We start from the raw sequence: 17,613 nt of genomic DNA, 5'->3' as shown, positions 1-17,613 counted from the left end.
ACAGTCCAGAGTTTTAAGAGTGTGTAATAATATTCAGAATGGAGGGAATACCAAGATATTAAAGAACTACCACCTTAAGGCTTTCCTGCTCCACAGCTAAGAAAGGCAAGCGGTGTTGGATGCACCAGTGAACTTATTGTCTGCTTCACTTCCCTCATTATAAATTTATGCTGAGCACACCCAACACGGAGATTGCCCTCAGGCTATAATATTATACTGCACGCTCTCAGAAATACAGGAGAATATCTGAAAGTGCTTACTCTGTTACATATCATAGTAATGTATTTCTGAATGTATGAACTAAATATTATAAAAGTGAAAATGGATGGATGGGTGGACGGATGGATGGAAATTATTTCCATAAGCAGGATTTGCAGTGTATGTTTACACTAACTACATGTATGCAGTGCTGTTATTCAGCTGCTTGCAGATTTGTGGCATGTGTTCTTTATTTAGGTATATTTCTACATCACCTCATTGTATGAAGGATATTTCTTTTTAATTTCTTGACTGTTTTTTTTTTTTTTTTCAAGATTTAACATTAACTCTTTAGCAACCTATAAATGATGCAGTGAGTACTGACTTATTGTCAGTCTATAAGAAATGCAAAGAAAATGCTAGCTGATTGGAGACAATGTCTACTTTTGGCAGCAGAATTTACAAATGTGTTATTTTACTCATTTGCTTTCACAGGACTTTTTTCGTTGAAATGGTGTATTTGCCTGTGGTATTGTGGTAATCATCACTAGGACAGAGGTATTTATGAAAGGGTTAGGTCATATATCATTTGTAGTTTCATTTAAGGATAGTTTTATTCCAATAAATGTGGCAATAACTGTTGTTTTTTTTCTTCTGGCAGTTAGGAGTATTTTCTTATAAATGAGGTGATAAAAAGGAGCTCTATAGATCTGTAACATGTCAACAAAATGGGGAATTTTTATTTATTTAGTTTGTAGGCCTGTATGCAATTAGCAGATATTTATCTTGCTAAAAGCTGTTTTGCTTTGTCACCCTCCTATAATACTGGCCTAAGTCTTTTTTTTTCAGGATTTTGAGAAAACACACACACACACACACACACACACACACACACACACACACACACACACACACACACACACACACACCACAACACACACACACAAACTGAACTAATATTGAAAATATGATGATTTAGGCAAAATAAAATTTTGATGAGAAATTACTTAGGCCTGTATTTTATTAGACGTTTATTTTCCTCTTGTTACGGGGACTGTTTGTAATTTTCTAATTAAATAACTGCTTGTTTGTTCCTGTTTATTTTAGAAAGGTAGTTTCCACGTATATCCGTCCCGGCCACGCTGACGGTTTGGAGTATCGCCTGGGGGGAGTTTTCATGGTGATATTAAGTTAGTTACATTTTGCATTAAAAGAATACAGTGACTCTAAATGACTAAAGTAAAAGAAAAGTTGGAGAACCTGTCTGACAAAATAAATCGTTCAAGCAGTAGTCAAGAACGACCTGTTGTAAAAAAAAAAAAAAAAAAAAAAAATCTCGCGGTGACAGCGAAAGCTCCCTGATTGGTTGAAATCGGTCGCGTGGGCTGAGGTTACTTGGCATTCTGGGACACAAACAGTGGTCTGTATGAATAGCCTGAACATCGACAGCATCCACTCAGGAGAGAGGAGGACGAGTGAAACAACAACAGCGGCAGCTAGCCAGGAGACAAACAGCAAACTGGACTTTCACATCCGACTTGTGCGTCCCGTTTGTCGCTCTGGTGTCCGGGAGAGGGCGGCTGAAAGGCCGTTGGCGGTGGTTTTAGTCTCGGGAATGCACCGTTGGACTTTATCCACGCAGAGAGCTAGTTAGCTAACGACGGGAGTAAGTTAGCTTTGCGGTGATTTGTGCTGGTGAGTTATTGCTGTAGCTGGATGTGAATGCTGAAAGTTGATGCTGATGCACAGGCTCTCCTCTTGTCGCGTCGACCCGTCTTTCTCGTGTCTCGACAGCCCCCTCCGGCTACTGACTCAACCCTGTCCTGAGCGAAGTGATAATAACTGTGAAGATGGCGAGTGTTTTAGACAGCGACTACAAAACTGACAACATCAAGGCTCTGTGCTGGCAATTTACCCAGCTAGTGTACCCGAGATAAACTGCTAATACGGTTAAGTTGGACTGTTAATGTAATGGCAAAGGGTTATCTGTATGTCTTACTACGCCAGTGCAGTAAGAGCAGCAGAGAAATGGACTACTACTGCTGAAGCCATCGTCTTCAAAGTTTATGAATACTTGTCTCTGTTGACATGGACTTGGGCCGGGCGTAAACGCTGTCTAGGAACCTCTAACATAACAGCTGTTTCCAGGTCATCAGAGCTCCGCGGCTGGTCCCCAGAGGGTATTTTAGGACAGACATGTCAATGTCAGGGGCTACCACCGTGCAGCTTTTCACCAAGCTTGTAAAGCACGCAGTGGGCAAGACGCAGATTCAGCTGAACCGCTGGCTGCAGAGGTCAGCCACGGATGAGTGTGACAAAATTGACATCCTAATATGCAGCGCCTTTGATGAGAGAGGGACTGGCTTGGGGAAGTCAGACGGTGTCCCCGAGGCTGGCGGTGACGCAGGGGGGGCGACCTTCACCGCAGTGCAGAGTTCAGACACCCGTGCTGTATCACCACCTTCTGCTTCAAGAGCGCTCTGCTGGCATGCATCCTCACTGCTGTGTGCTTCTCTTCGGTGGCCCTAGTGCGCCAATACCTCAAGGACCTCCTGCTCTGGGTGGAGAGCTTGGACAGCTTTGTTGGAGCCATGCTCTTTATAGTTGGTTTAATTATCGTGTCCTTTCCATGTGGCTGGGGATATATTGTTCTCAATGTGGCTGCTGGCTACCTCTATGGCTTCGTGCTGGGCATGGGACTAGTTATGGTGGGAGTTTTAATAGGGACCTTTGTGGCACACTTGGTGTGCAAACGACTGTTGACTGACTGGGTGCTGAACAAAGTTGGAAACAACGAACAACTCAGTGCTGTCATACGAGTGGTGGAAGGAGGAAGTGGACTCAAAATTGTGGCCTTAGCAAGACTCACCCCCATACCCTTTGGGCTTCAAAATGCAGTTTTCTCGGTGAGTATATTACTAGGTTTTCCTAGGCCATCATGTAAAGTCCACTGTAACTCACAAATTGCAGTAGAAAGGTCACAGTGCTTGTCCAGCCATGAAAAGAGATCACTATTGTACCGGAGAGGGGCTCAACAAATCCACATAGTCTTGACAGTTGAATCTGTGGCATTTTTTAATTTATTTTTTTGGTTTTAGGGAGGAGAGTATTTTCTTATTTCTAGGCCACCTGACTCTCAGGGGAAATCAGAACTATCCAGATAGCAGTCAGGAACTGCCTTCTTCATTTTAGTTGTGACGAGTTTAGGCCACTGAAAAGAGCAGTTGACCTGTTACTTCAATATTCAAGTCAGATCAGGGTCTAAAAGTAGAAATGAAAATGGGAGGCCAGACTCCAGAAAAAGGAACTTATTCCTCCTGCAGATAAACATAGTGCTCCTGCAAAGTTGTTCCCAGTGATCAGTAGCCATATTTCAGGTTTTTATACTTGGGACAGTGTTTCTTGCTTTGTTTTTTTTTTTTTTTTTTTTTGTTTTTCTGAACATCTGGTGACATTAACACAATTTAGTCGGAGGTTCAGTTTTTTTTTTGTGTGTTGTTTTTGTTTTTAAAAGGATGAATCTCATGTCACTGGCCCACATTGTAGAGCTAAGGAGAGTTGAGATATTGCTTCCAGCTGCTCTTCTACATTTAACCTAAGGCCCTTGACCTTCATACATTGCATGAATAATGTATATTTGCCTTGAGGGATCTGCTTCTGTATTATAGAATATCAGATGGGTCATTCAACATAAAGAAAAAAAAGATGCTTTTTCTTCTCAAACAAATTACAAAATATAACAAGCTGCTCCTCTAATACAAGCTGCACCCATGCAAGTACACACGCGTGTGTGTGTGTGCATGTGCATATATGTGCAACATTTCTAGCATACTATTTGTCAAATTGCCTCTGAGATGATGTATTACGGTAATTTAAAAAAATATTAATTATTGCTAGTTACATTTAGCCTGAATCTCCTTACTAAAAAACACAAACTACATTTAATCTGCTGCATCTAACATGCCTATGCAGCTTGCTCAACATGCAGTCCAGCTCATTAGCAAATTAAAAGTGTTTCTCTGTTGAATTAACTAAAGCTGTTCTTCAGTATTGCTCTGTGCCTATGTAAAACGTGATGAGAATAGCCCTTAAATATGGGAAAGAGCAGAAGCGCAAAAGTGGATGCAAAGTGTGGAGCTTGAAAGACATTAATAGCTTACAGCATGAAGGAGTTGATGCACAGGCCCGAGGCATGAAAAGGAAAAAAAGATGATGATGTAAGTGTGTTTCACAAGCACAGTGTTTTTATGGTGCTAAACCAGTGGGGTTTTCTGAGGTGACTGATTTGGTTAGTCATTTGTCAGCTATATAGAGATGAGTGTCTTCCTTTGGCTATAATTCTTCAGTTTAAAGTCACCATACTAAGATAAACACCACTTTATGAGCCCTTACTTCAAATATCGACATGTTTGACAGCTATATTGATCCTTGATGTAAACGATTATGTAATGTCACAAGTGTGGTATTTATTATTGACTTTGTATTTGATTGCACTGCAGATTTTTGTAGTTTTTGCACTGAATGTAGAGAAAGTTCCTGTGAAGATGTTTGACCCCTTAATCTAAGTGTAATATGTGTGTTGTGCAACTTAAGTTCTTTATTGGACAACATTATGTAAAAGCTTAGACTTATGCTTTAACATGTTAATATTGCATGAGATATCTACAATTATTGTTCAGAATGACCTTAATATCATCAGACGGTATTTGATTAACGTGAGATGTGATCATGGTAATAACAAGAAGCCTGTGTTTACGAGAATCACTGAGGCAATAAGTGTTTGTGCTGCTCTTGTACGCTGACTGATAGGCTGCTATTTGAGAAGCACTGCAAAGTCAGACACGTGGACATTAGGTAGGGAGGCTGATCTAGGCGAGGGTTTGTGATGAACAAAAGTTTGTGATGGCCTGTTTGGAAAATGACTTGATTGCACTGAACATGAGCATATTCTTTAGCCATTAGAATGTTGGTATCACAGTTCTACATGTGTTTTAAATGGTAACTGAAGGTTTTTCAGGATGTGGTGTACTCCCTAGTCATACTGTAAGTTGGATCACATTTCCTTTTAAACCTTCATCATGCAGCAAGATAATGACCTAAAACACTGCCCAAACCTACAAAGGTCTTCATAAGGGCAGGAAGTGGAAAGTTTTAGACTGTCCTAGTCAGTCTCCAGACTTAACACTTTAGACCCTTTTACCTGCTAAAGAGGAGACGGAAGGGAGTAATCTCCCAAAACAAACAGCTGAAAGAGGCTGTGGTGAGAGCCTGGAAGAGCATCACAAAGAAGAAAAACAAAAGTTTTGTGATGCAGGGGTCACAGGCTTAATGCAGTTATTTCAAGCAAAGGATTTAAAACTAAATCTTGTCTTATTGACTTTAATCTATTTTGAGTTTATCCGTTCAAATACTTTTGCTCACAAGAAAAATGGGTGTGTTCAGACAAAAGCTGCTATCTTCTGAACTGTGTCTCAGATCCAGATGTAAATACCTGGAAATATATTTTCTTTTATGTCAAACCCAAATGTTTTCTACAGCAAAAATGAAGGGATTGGCTTTACTGTTCCAATACTTTGGAGGGGAGTGTTTCTGTACCTCATGGCAGGATCATTGGTGAAGCTTAGAACATTGAACTCGCTGCTCCACACTGCAGAAGTAAAATGAGGTGTCAAAGTGAAAGGGATAGAGTTTAACACACTGTTGCTGAACTGTCGTGGCTGGTCTTATTGGTCTCCCTCAGTCAGTTCATGAGTCAAAGTACAAGGTGAGCTGACAGTCTTGTAAAATTGCTCTGGGTTATTATGTACATAAGGAAAGCAAACAAAAAAGGCTGCAACTCTGAAGTAGCGAAACCACAATTTCTACAGATGTAGATCATATTTTGTTGTATGCCAGTTTGCATTTGTAATTTTTTTCCACTGGTTTGTTCCAGCTTATGACAGCTGTTTGTCTTCAGAAAATTTGTCCTGTGTTTGACTCATTGTCATGAGTTTTGAGATTCACAAAGTCACAAAGACAGTATTAGCATTATTCCGCTAATCATTATTTCCACACTATTATCAGCAGTTTTCCCAAAGACAGTTTCCTCCTGAATCTGCACCTGTCTGTTATGCAACTTGTTCTGACCACTCTTATAGCATAGGGCAGTTGTCTTCAATGAAAGTGCTCTAATAAAGCAACCATGTACACTGCCCTGCTCAGCCCCAAATGGCCAGCAGACACACTTAGCATAGCAAAGCATTCACCAGGCACATTGTACTGGAGTTAGTGGAGTCCTAATCCTAAACAGGTATCTGTATATGCGTATGCTGTTTGAGTTCCACTTGTATTCCAAGTACTAATGACCAATCATGTGCATGCTCTGGTTCCATGACAAAGAAGGGAGACAAAAGAGGGATTGCTGAAATACAATTTTAAAAAACCATCATTACCATATGCTGATAAGTTAGCTTTTTAGTAGGCTTTTTTAAAATTTACCTGCATTCGTAAGCAGTAAGCAGGTGGCTCCATAGTGGTGGCAGTTAATACATTTGTCTAACATGCAAAAGATCCTGGTTCAAGACCAGGGAGAGCGACAATCCCTGCCTCAGGATGGGTGTCTGGCATAAAAATCTAAATAATCAAGCATGTGGAACAGGAAGCCCCAGATATCTACCGGCTACATCAGAGGAGAAGATTGGCCATTGTCCTCAGATGCTAATGCTTGATTTGCCGGACTGCATTACGCATGTTAGACTGCATAGACTGACATGCATCTTCCAGACACAGACTTCAACAACTGTGAAAAGTCTATTTGGTAGTAATATATGGTATAGTAGTATATTGATTTGACTTATGAAGCAAAATATGATGGGTTGCAATAAGAAGAGACCTGATTGCTTCAATCAGGTAGATGTATCCTTCTAATTGAAGAAAGGCTTGTGAAGATAAGGATGCAGATGTGAGATATTCAACCCAGCACCCAGTCCTACTGTGAGCTCGTCATAGTCACTTCCATGTGGAGCTCACCACCTGCTTCCTCTGCAGCCTTTTCACTACCAAATTCTTCAAACTCAGCTCAGGCTCTCGCTGGACACTTAATCTCACCTGGAGGTTCATTGTAAGGCCGAGCTGATGCTGTATCTGTATAATCTTATTCTCCTCAATAAAAAGCGAAACTAGCCGTTCCCACTCATAGGCCTGTACCGACTCACAGTAGAGTTATGTCTCATCTGCCCTTGGTAAGCACTTCTTGTGGGTGAGGCTACATTTCACTGTGCCAACCGCTTCTTTCTTTCTGCTGAAGTCGGTGGTGCTACATTATCACAGGTAACCTAAAACGACACAGAGACTGCAGCAGTTAGCAAAAAGTGGGACAGCTCAGGGAAAAATGCTTGTGATCCTTTGATTTCAGGTGGACACATTCAGCTCCGCACATCTATTTTATTACAGCTTTATACCTGCTCACTAGCCTGGCTCCAACACTCGACTGTCATAATGAGCTGATCAAGCAATCTGGGAAGTGTGATTTATAGGACCTTCACTACAAACAAACACATTTAATAACACTGCATGCTTCAGATTTTTTATTAAGGATAAAAAGAGAAACAAGGCCTGGATTTACTGCACTGTCAAAATGCTTAGTGTTTTGTTTATAAGCGCAGTCAGACCTGCAAAGCTGCTGATCTACATCAGGTCAGGCTTAAGATCAGGTGTTTTTTTTTTTTTTTGTTTTTTTTTTAAACTTGAATTTGCAGATTATCTTGATACACAGGTTGGCAGAAGCAAGTAGGAGGTTCAGTGGGAATTCTCTGTACAGTTATAAAAATACCAGCGACTGGCCCTTCCATGCTCATATACAAGACAGCTGCGTGCACTTGATGCCTGGGTGGGACTTCAGAGGCTCTGTGCTTCACAAGTCAAGGATGATAGCTAAGAGAAAGAGACAGCATTCCTTTTCTTCTGTAGCTCTCACAAATATCTCAGAGATCAGCTGAAGGCATTTTGATGTTGACACATGATGTGGACATGTCAGAGATAAAAAGCTTGTCACATGACTTTACAGAGGGGAAAAATGCTCAGTGAAAAACGCCCCTGACTACATCTTTACCTTGATTAACTGTGAGTCGATAATGTCAGTGTTTTGTGAAGTGTAACCTAAGCTCTCATCGGTGTCTAGTGTGATAACAGGAGAGGATTTTATTCCAGCAAAGAGACTGCATCCAGCATAAATGTTTTCAAGCCCTGATAACATTTTGGCACAGACAATCTTGCAGCAACATGCCAAAGTCCCTGACACACTGCTATCAGCTGCAGTGTAGTCACTGTGCACACAGTGCCAAGGTCACATCTTCCCACAGCCAGCACGGTTGCACAGAGGCTTATGTCATCACTTAATCAAGAGATCAAGGTGACAGCGAGCCAGACACTTATTTATATTTAGGTGGTTGTATGGTGATACCAGTGTATTAGTGTTCAAGGTAGTTACACCTCATAGTATTTAAAATTTATTTACCAGCACAATCAGTATCTTAAAGTTTTTGTTTTGTTTTTTTAAGCGCTACAAGAAAAAGGAATTTGTAGCAACCTTTTTTCTAAACAGCATCCTGTCTTTGTGTAGTTTTTTTTTCCAGTGACTGAACCAAAGTCACCCAGTTGCGATGCAGCCTGTGAGTAACCATTCAGTCACATCATTAAAACAGTGGTCACTTTGTTACAGTGGAGTGCTCTGCAGAGATACCTCTGATCCTGGCATTCATGTGGTTGTTATATTTACGCGTACCACTAACTGAAACGGACCCTGAGGCCACCGGCACTCCCCAGCTGCAGTGGTCTCTCCCCCAGCAGAGCACTCCACCTTACCACAAAAACTGCTCAGTACTAAAACGGGACTCACTCTCCAGGTTTATCAGAATCCTATCTGAGTGAGCATTTGTTGGATATGCTAGAACAAGCCCAATCTATTGAAAACAGCCCATGGGACTAAACTGCTCTCCAGTGCCAAACTCCTTGGATGCATGATGGGTGCAGGTTGTTTAAATATTATGGCTGGTCGGCATAGATCCTAGCATAGTGCTTTAGAGACTCATGAATCAGACAGTGAGGTCTGAAGAAAAAAAAAAATCATTGGTGCCCTCTATTCAGGATTTGTACAAATCCTGAGTCAGGAAGTGGGCAGGGCAACATCACTGCCAAACCCATCACACCCTGGATACAACCTGTTCCAACTCCTCCCCTCTGGTAGGCGCCACAGAGCAGAGTATACCAAAACAAGCAGATATCGCTATAGTTTCTTTCACAGATCATCACCTTAATGAGCACTGAAAACATTCATATAGTGTCTGTACTTCAACATCATGATATCTGCTGCTGAGTCAAAGCATGCTGTATGTACTGTTTTGTTATCATCCTTTATTTATTCCATAATTTATTCCAACATTGTCAGACTCTGCAGCATTGCCCATATAAATATAAAGATCCTATACTTGGTTGTTATTGTCTGTGTCATGTTACTGTTGTCAGGCTATTAGCTCTTCTGTTATGTACATTGAAAGCAAAGAAATAACCGGAGCCCAATTTCTTGTATGTGTACATACATGGTTAGTGAAGCTAATTCTGATTCATTAGTTAATTTGACCAGGACCCATCACATCATCGCCTCAGCATTGAAATTTGTTAGAAACCTTTAGTTAACTCAGTTTACTTTGCCTAATATTAATCCTGTGAGAAAGCCACTTCTCCTTAGAATCTTAATTTGTGTACAGATATAAACAAACATAACAAACTGTCATTACTTTTACAATTAAAAAATATTAAAATAAGTAATTCCATTGCTGGAATCATTCATTTATTCTCTTTTAGCAGAGGACAGTGGCACTTAGAACAGTGTCAGCTTGTCACATAGCTTCAGTTTAATTCTTTGAATTTCACACTTATAGTTCTAAAATGTTTCTGTAGAAACTCCACAACTTATGTAAAATAAGTGAAGGTCACAACAAAATAGGTTTGAGTTCCACGACAGATTCAACATCATTAACAAACTGGAAAACTGTTAATAATGTATAAATTATATAAAACCCATCACCTAACCATAAAATGCACAATAGAGTACTAATGATGGCTTGGTCATTTCCAAATAAAAGTTTAAATACATTTTTTCAGTGTTTTAATGATTAATTTATTAAAAGTTCCAAACCTATTTCTTATCACTGCTCCCCTTTCACAGATCACAGATGTGTCCTTGCCAAACTACCTGGTGGCCTCCTCTGTGGGTCTGTTGCCCACACAAGCTTCTCAATTCCTACCTGGGCACCACGCTTCGCACCATGGAGGACGTCATCGCTGAGCAAGCATCAGCGGCTACTTTGTGTTCAGCCTGCAGGTGAGCTGGCGGTGATAATACATTAAGTAGGAAAGTAATAATTTCCAAATATTCCAGATTTTATTTTGCTTTGCTTAAAAATTTTGCTTAACTCTGTATCAAAATTAAAAAAAAAAAAAAAAGGAAGCACAGCAGAGCTTGGTGCAGCAAGCGACTATACTAAAGATTAGATCAAAATCAGCAATTTTGATTTTTTTGCTCTGAAATATTGGTTGCTATTGAAGGATATTATTAGCTGCGGATATAGCACTTTTTGTTACATAACAAAAATTTTTCTATTGTTAAAAATGCATAAAAATGGAGAACAGTAACTACTGTGACAAAAAAAAGAAGCTTACAAATAGGAGCTTCTCCTGTTCTCACATTGATCAGTATATCAGTGTTATCAGATTTAACAAGGTTTATTTTCTAGAAATTATTGGTCAGTGATACGTGAATGTTCATCTGATAAATGTGGGTGTTCACCTTGCTATGCTGCTGTATAGGAGGCCAAACTCCTGCTACTGAAAACATCCTTCAAGCCACGACTCTTACTATTACAAACTTAACAAACTACTTCTTGCAGTTTGGGTTTCTTCCAGTTTCATGTTGGACATGTTTCCCATCTGACTCAGTTAAATTAAATATCAACAGTTCTCCTCTATCCACGCAATCTATGTCCTTCAGCAGATTTTAGTTTAGCCTTCTGAGTCTATCTGTTAATGATCTGTTAATGAGTTTTCAGTCCAAATTCTCTCAGGCGATGAAACAGTGCAGAAAGAGCCATGCAATGTTTGGCAGTGAATTGGTGAGCAATTTGATCTAGTGTTTTGATCTAGTTTTCCATTGAGAGCTTTCCTCTGGTGAATTTATCCTATATGGAGGAATAGGATGGATTTTTTTTTATTTTTTAATTTCCTGAGACCCGAGTTCTTGTTTGAGATGCATTTTAAAATTCTAACTGTTGGATTAGTTGGATGTGATAAATATATAAACTAAGCTTCCTCTTTGTTAAGTAGTTGTTACATAATTAAGAAAAAAAAATCCTTATATGTTGACATATAAACATAACACAATAAAGTCAGCATTGTTTAACAAAGTGTGAAACATTTTAATGAGCAAAAGGAAGTATAAGGTGCAGGAAAGCCAAAATGTAAAGATCGCTTATGAAGGCACAGAGTCTCAGGTGGTAACTTTATTAGTGTCACAGTAAAGCTGGAATAATCTAGGAAAGCTGCCTCTATGTTAGAGCCAACTGCTTTTGAAGTTGTTGAAAGTGTCATCCCCTCAGCCTTCACCTGAATAACCACAGCTCACCATCTTCCAAAATGGTTGTTCCCAGTTAAATAAGGTCTGTCAGATAACAGAAGAAATTAGCACCACATGCCAGATTTGCCTGAACACTGAAAGTGTTCTAAGTTGGATCTCATTTCCTTTTAAACTTCATCATGCAACAAGATAGTGACCCAAAACATGCTTTTCAAAACTACAAAGGACTTCATCAGGGCAGGAAGTAGAAAGTTTCAGACTGGCCTAGTCAGTCTCCAGACTTAAACCCCTATAGAGCATTTTACCTGCTAAAGAAGAGACTGAAGGGTGTACCCTCCAAAACAAACAACAACTGAAAGAGACTGTGGTGAAATCCTGTAAAACATCACAAAAGAAGAATACAAAGGTTTAGTGATGTCAGTGGGTCACAGGCTTAATACAGTGTTTTTTTTTTTGTTATTGCAAACAAAAGATTAGTAACTAATTAGGTCTTATTTAATCTATTTTAAGTTTCTGTTCCAATACTTTTGCTTACAGGAAAAATGGGTGGGTTCAGACAAAAGCTGCTATCTTCTGAACTGTGAATCAGATCCTGGAAATAAAAGCTGAGATGTTGATTTCTTGTCTCATATCAATACTGTTCCAATACTTTTGGAGGGGAGTGTATCTCTCTATCTGTCTCTCTCATTTCGATAGCTAAAGACACACACAGTACCAGTCAAAAGTGTGTGTGTGTGTTTATATATATATATTATATATATATATATATATATATATATATATATATAGATATATATCTATATATATTTACTTCCCTCCTGTTTTTAAGATAAATATCACTGTCAGCACTGAACCATGTTCATATTCCTTGGTGCGCTGTATTAAAATGGAGCCTTTTTTGCTATTACCCTTGCGATGGTGAATAGTGTTATCGGAGCTCCATTGATGATGGCTGTCTCAATTGATTAAATGTACTCCCATCAGCTGTTCTGGAATGAAGTTGATCAACTCAAGTTCATTTTTGAACTCGGAGTTCTTGACATGCTTCTTGGAATAGCGCCTTGGTGACACACCTATTCCTCCTGCTTAAGGAAGTCAAAAGACTTTTCTGTCAAGTATTAAAACAGCTGTGCTCGCTGATGCCAGAAAAGTGACACAAAGCTGTGAATCACACCCTCATAATATGTTACAGGTATTGTTGTTCAATCACTTTTTTCCCCCAACTGACAAGTATTCCAGTGCAAAATAACACCTGCCACACCCTCCTTTCCTGCTGCATAATGCGTGAGTAGAATTCTTGCGTCAGCTCAGCTCGCCCGTTGTCCATTCAGAGTTTTAAAACATCCTCAATAGTCCTCACTAGTGCTCAGGGGAGTTTCTGTGTGAAGTTAAGGGTCAGGTGAGCGTTAAGGAGGTATTATTGTTTCATCCATTTTCTTCCCTTATCCTGTTCAGGGTTGCGGGCAGGCTGGAGCCTGTCCCAGCTGACATAGGGCGAGAGGCAGGGTACACCATGTACAGGTCACCAGCCTGTCACAGGGCCAACACAAAGAGACAGACAACATCCACACTCACATTCACACCTATGAGCAACTTAGAGTTGCCAATTAACCTAACCCCAGTAACTGCATGTCCTTTGGACTGTGGAAGGAAAACCGGAGAACACGCAACTCCACAGAGAGAGAGAGAGACTTGGGCCAAGGTGGAATCTAACCCAGGGCTTCTAGATGTTAGTCTAACTGTGAGGCAGCAGTGCTAACCACCGTGCCACCGTGCCGCGCATTGTTTCCTGTTGTGTCATGTTATTGTTTTGCTCTGTGATGGACTGGAATCCTGTCCAGGGTGCACCTTGCCCCTGGCTGATGCCAGCTGAGATAGATCCCTCCTCCCTGCAAACCATAAGTTGGATAAGCAGTTAAGAAAATGGATGGATGGCATTAGAGTTGATACCAGCCTTAAATAGAACCATTTAATATGATTTATATAACATATTAGTTAGTTTATAGTTTTGTTCAGTGTCATATACTCAGTATTTTAGTGGCTACTAATTCAGTTTTTGCACCACTTCAGTCACTGAACTCTTGTTTAGTAGATAATTTGAAATAGGTGGGGATTCTGGGAAATGCACTTATTGTACCTCCTGTGACCCCTTTACTGGTTGTCTGGCATCTACTCTCCCGCCTATTTTTTTTGTTAACTGAAACTTTCATTAACTACAGCTACTACAGCTTAAAGCTGGCTTTAAGCTGTAGTAGCTGTAGCTTTTCATACAGTTATGGGAGTGGTCTAGATCTCCTCTGTCTCATAGAAAGTAAATAAATTAACAAATGTTGAAATGCTCCTTTAAAAACTGAAGATGCAACAGTGTCTATAAGAGTTTAAGTAAATAAGTAATAAGGAATAAATAAGTAATGAAATAAAAGGTCTAAACAAACCATCCCTACCATCAACATCTGTCTTAGTTTCTAATTAGTAAGTTACTTGTTTGACACTTAGCTCCTTAAGACTGTTTAACTAATTAGTAAAAGTCAGAAGGTAGCGAAATATTTGTCCTCATCCTTCCTGCTTCTAGGGACAAAAAAAAGATGTGCCTATTATTATCATGCAGTAGAGTATATCATCATGATTATGCAAGCAGAAGCCTCGTTACCTCAAACATTAATTAACAAAGAGCTTCTTGCACTGCTCCGCTCTGCAGATCATCATCAGCATCGGCTTGATGTTCTACGTGGTGCATCGCGCTCAGGTAGAGCTCAACGCAGCCATCGCCGCCTGCCAGATGGAGCTGAAGTCATCGCACATGAACGGCTCCTCCACCAATCACAGCAGCTTCACCTACTGCAGCAAGAGGGCGACAGCTGGCAGCGGAAACTGCATCAACATCGTGTGACTTTGAATCGCTACACGTGGCGGTAGCTGCCGTGACCGTTCAGTGAGATGTGCATAGCTTAAGGGAACCTGCACAGTTCAGCCGGTGTCCAAAACATGCTGGTGGCGTGGTGACATATGCAGCGCTCATCCTGGCATCTCGCTCTGAGCCCCCTGAAAGTGTACGCCTGTAGTTGGTACAAAAGTGTTGGACCATGCACCTGAGAGTAACAGTGTTGTTGAAAGTGGTACGTCATAATGGTAGTTTTGTTGTTTTTTGTTTTTTTTAGTTAATATTTTTATTAAGGCATTTACATCGTTACACGATATGACGTTCTCACGGCAGCTTGTGAAATAGTCACAATATTTAATCTTTGCATTTGTGTTCATGGGCATAAATTGTAGCGCATCCAGTTAAAAAGTCCGTTAGGAGGCAGGAGGTGGTGACACTGGTGTAAGTTAATCACTCGAGCCTTTAGTTTCGGTCCTTGACAGGGCTTCTAAACTTTATTACCTTACACTTAAGTTTAATATTTTCTTTCAATTGTTTGGCTTTAGGCCCTAAAACCAATAAGAAAAAGATTTTTGGGTTAAAATACAAAGCTTTCTGCTTGATTTCAAGTTTTCCAGATTATCTGACGTGACTGTTTCACTTTTGCCGTGAGAGTAGGTTAATTTATGACAGGTAGCGCAGTGAGGTAGTTATTAAATACATACCAGGAAATGAACTGCCGGCTATATGTTTGAATGTGCAATCCGGAGCTTTCGAGAAAAGAACACCAGCCTATGCAACCTTCATTTCATATATACCTGTTTCTGTTTTATTTCAGGTGATCAAATTATTTGATTTGTCTACATCCTTTGCTTATTTACAGTATGATTAATAAGGGCATTATTAATATTTTTGAATTGTTTTGCATTTGCATGTTTTTAAATTTTTCAAAGTGTCTTTATTTTGGACTAGGAGGAAAACGGGAAAGCTCCCAGTGCGCACTGCAGGGCTCTCTGCATGCGGGCAGTGTGGCTGTCTTCTGGCTTAAACCACATCAGCTGAATTGGCTCTCCTGCCTGGATATCAGTTGAGCCCTTCTGCAGGTTTGATAGGAGCAGCTGAAGAGGAGAGCAGGAAATTCAGGAATGTTTCTGCCAGGAAGTTTAAAGTACATGTTTAACTCAGAGCTGCGCGCCCTGCGAGAGATTCACATGTATTGAACTGAGATGTCAGCAAATGTTTAATGATTCATTTCATGATTATTTTTTTTTTTTATTGTTTATTTTACATTTTGTTTTGACTGTGAGATTTTTTTTCATAAGGTATTAATAGGTGTTTGTTTAAAATGGTAGTTTTGATAAATCAGTGCAATACATCGAGGAGCAAACGGCAAGAATGTCACATTTCAGTGCTGAAACCAAACTAATGAGAAATGCTGTCACGCATACAACATAACACAAACCCAAGTCTGTCTTTAGTGTAGGGTTTTCCTTACTGACATAGAGGCGCGAGCTCGATGAGATAAGCTTTTATTTTTTAAGGTGCCATGAATTGATGAAGCTTATCAGACGTTATGACACTGACCCCACCTGAGGTGAGGCTACGTGCAACTTAAGGCTTTTTACTTGTAGGTGATGATAGATGTCACCTGTGAACTTTTTTTTTTTATTATTATTTGTTTAAGCTCTTAATACAACAACAAGGATCTCATGCGTAGGTTCTTTTGCACAGTCCACTACAGACAAACATTATTTTCATACAGATGAACTAGAAATGGGTTTGGTTGGTCAAAAGGAGAACTGGATGTGTCTCAGATGCCGACAATCAAACACAACATGGACACTAAGTGATGAATGTGATACTACTTTTTATTTTTACATTTATTGTGATGCTGCTCCTCAGACCAAGTCTGATAGAGGATTATTAGGGCTCCTATAAAATTCTAATCTTACTGTCCCTGTAGTTGTTCACAAAAGCCTGCTTTGTGATGCTGGCACAACTTTTTGTTTTTTTCTTTTTAATTATAATTTTTGTACCAGTTTGATGTTCTTAAAGCCAGAATCGGTCTTTGCCCAAACACATTCCACGCTGTCAGCCGCCTGGCAAGCTGTAGTTATTTTCACACTAAATGTTGATTCAAGGGCCCCTTCCTGTTTGAATTTAGCAATAATTTTGATAGTTAAAAGCAAAAATATATATATATATATATATATATATATATATATATATCTATATATATATCTAATATATATAATATATCTATATATATCTATATATATCTCTCTATATCATCTCTATATCTATCTCTCTTATATCTCTCCTCTCTATCTATATCTCTCTATCTCTATATATATCTCTCCCTCTCTATCTCTCTCTCCCTCTCTCTCTCTCCCTCTCTCTCTCTCTCCCCTCTCTCTCTCTCTCTCTCTCTCTCTCTCTCTCTCTCTCTCTCTCTCTCTCTCTCTCCCTCCCTCCCTCTCCCTCCTGCCGTCCTCCCGTCCGCTCTTCCGTGCTGGGCCTTGTTCCGTCCCCGCGTTACGCCCGTTCGTGCCCACCGATGCATTCAGTTGTTTGATCTGTATTTCACGTACGATCAAGTATCACCATTCCCAGGTTTGTGTTACAGTGTTCAGCCTGCCTTTTACCCTCCGCTGCCTCTTGATGGACATTTCTGAGCTGCCTATGATTTGAAAGACATGTCGCGAGACACGCCAACATGTGTGGTCAGAACAGCTTGCTCGGTGTCGTGCCACTTTAGTTCAGAGTCCCTGAAATGACCAACTGCTTATAGATCACGAACATCTTCATTGTTAGATCTAAACACTTTTGCAGGTTCTCACTTGAATTGAAAGCTTACGTAAAGAGCGTGTTTTACCGCTAATGGAGATTTTAAAAAAATAAATAAATCACCTAACACTCAGTTTCAGTATAAAAATCACGGAAATAC

At 39.9% G+C, this 17,613-nt stretch overlaps 1 protein-coding gene across 1 annotated transcript; it reads left to right on the top strand.

Annotated features, from left to right (window-relative positions):
* Window positions 1-1,581: 1,581 nt before the first annotated feature.
* tmem64 (transmembrane protein 64) lies at window positions 1,582-16,849 on the top strand. The gene is given in 6 exon segments (XM_030740350.1): window positions 1,582-2,620; window positions 2,623-3,104; window positions 10,403-10,465; window positions 10,467-10,524; window positions 10,527-10,558; window positions 14,505-16,849. Coding segments are annotated over 6 exon segments (1,053 nt in total). The 5' UTR covers window positions 1,582-2,394; the 3' UTR covers window positions 14,697-16,849.
* Window positions 16,850-17,613: the final 764 nt, after the last annotated feature.

The sequence above is a fragment of the Archocentrus centrarchus genome, chromosome 11 (genome assembly GCF_007364275.1).
Source record: "Archocentrus centrarchus isolate MPI-CPG fArcCen1 chromosome 11, fArcCen1, whole genome shotgun sequence".
Lineage (NCBI taxonomy): Eukaryota > Metazoa > Chordata > Actinopteri > Cichliformes > Cichlidae > Archocentrus > Archocentrus centrarchus.
The sequence above is the reverse complement of the archived record's forward strand: the minus strand, read 5'-3'. Positions and strand labels throughout refer to the sequence as shown.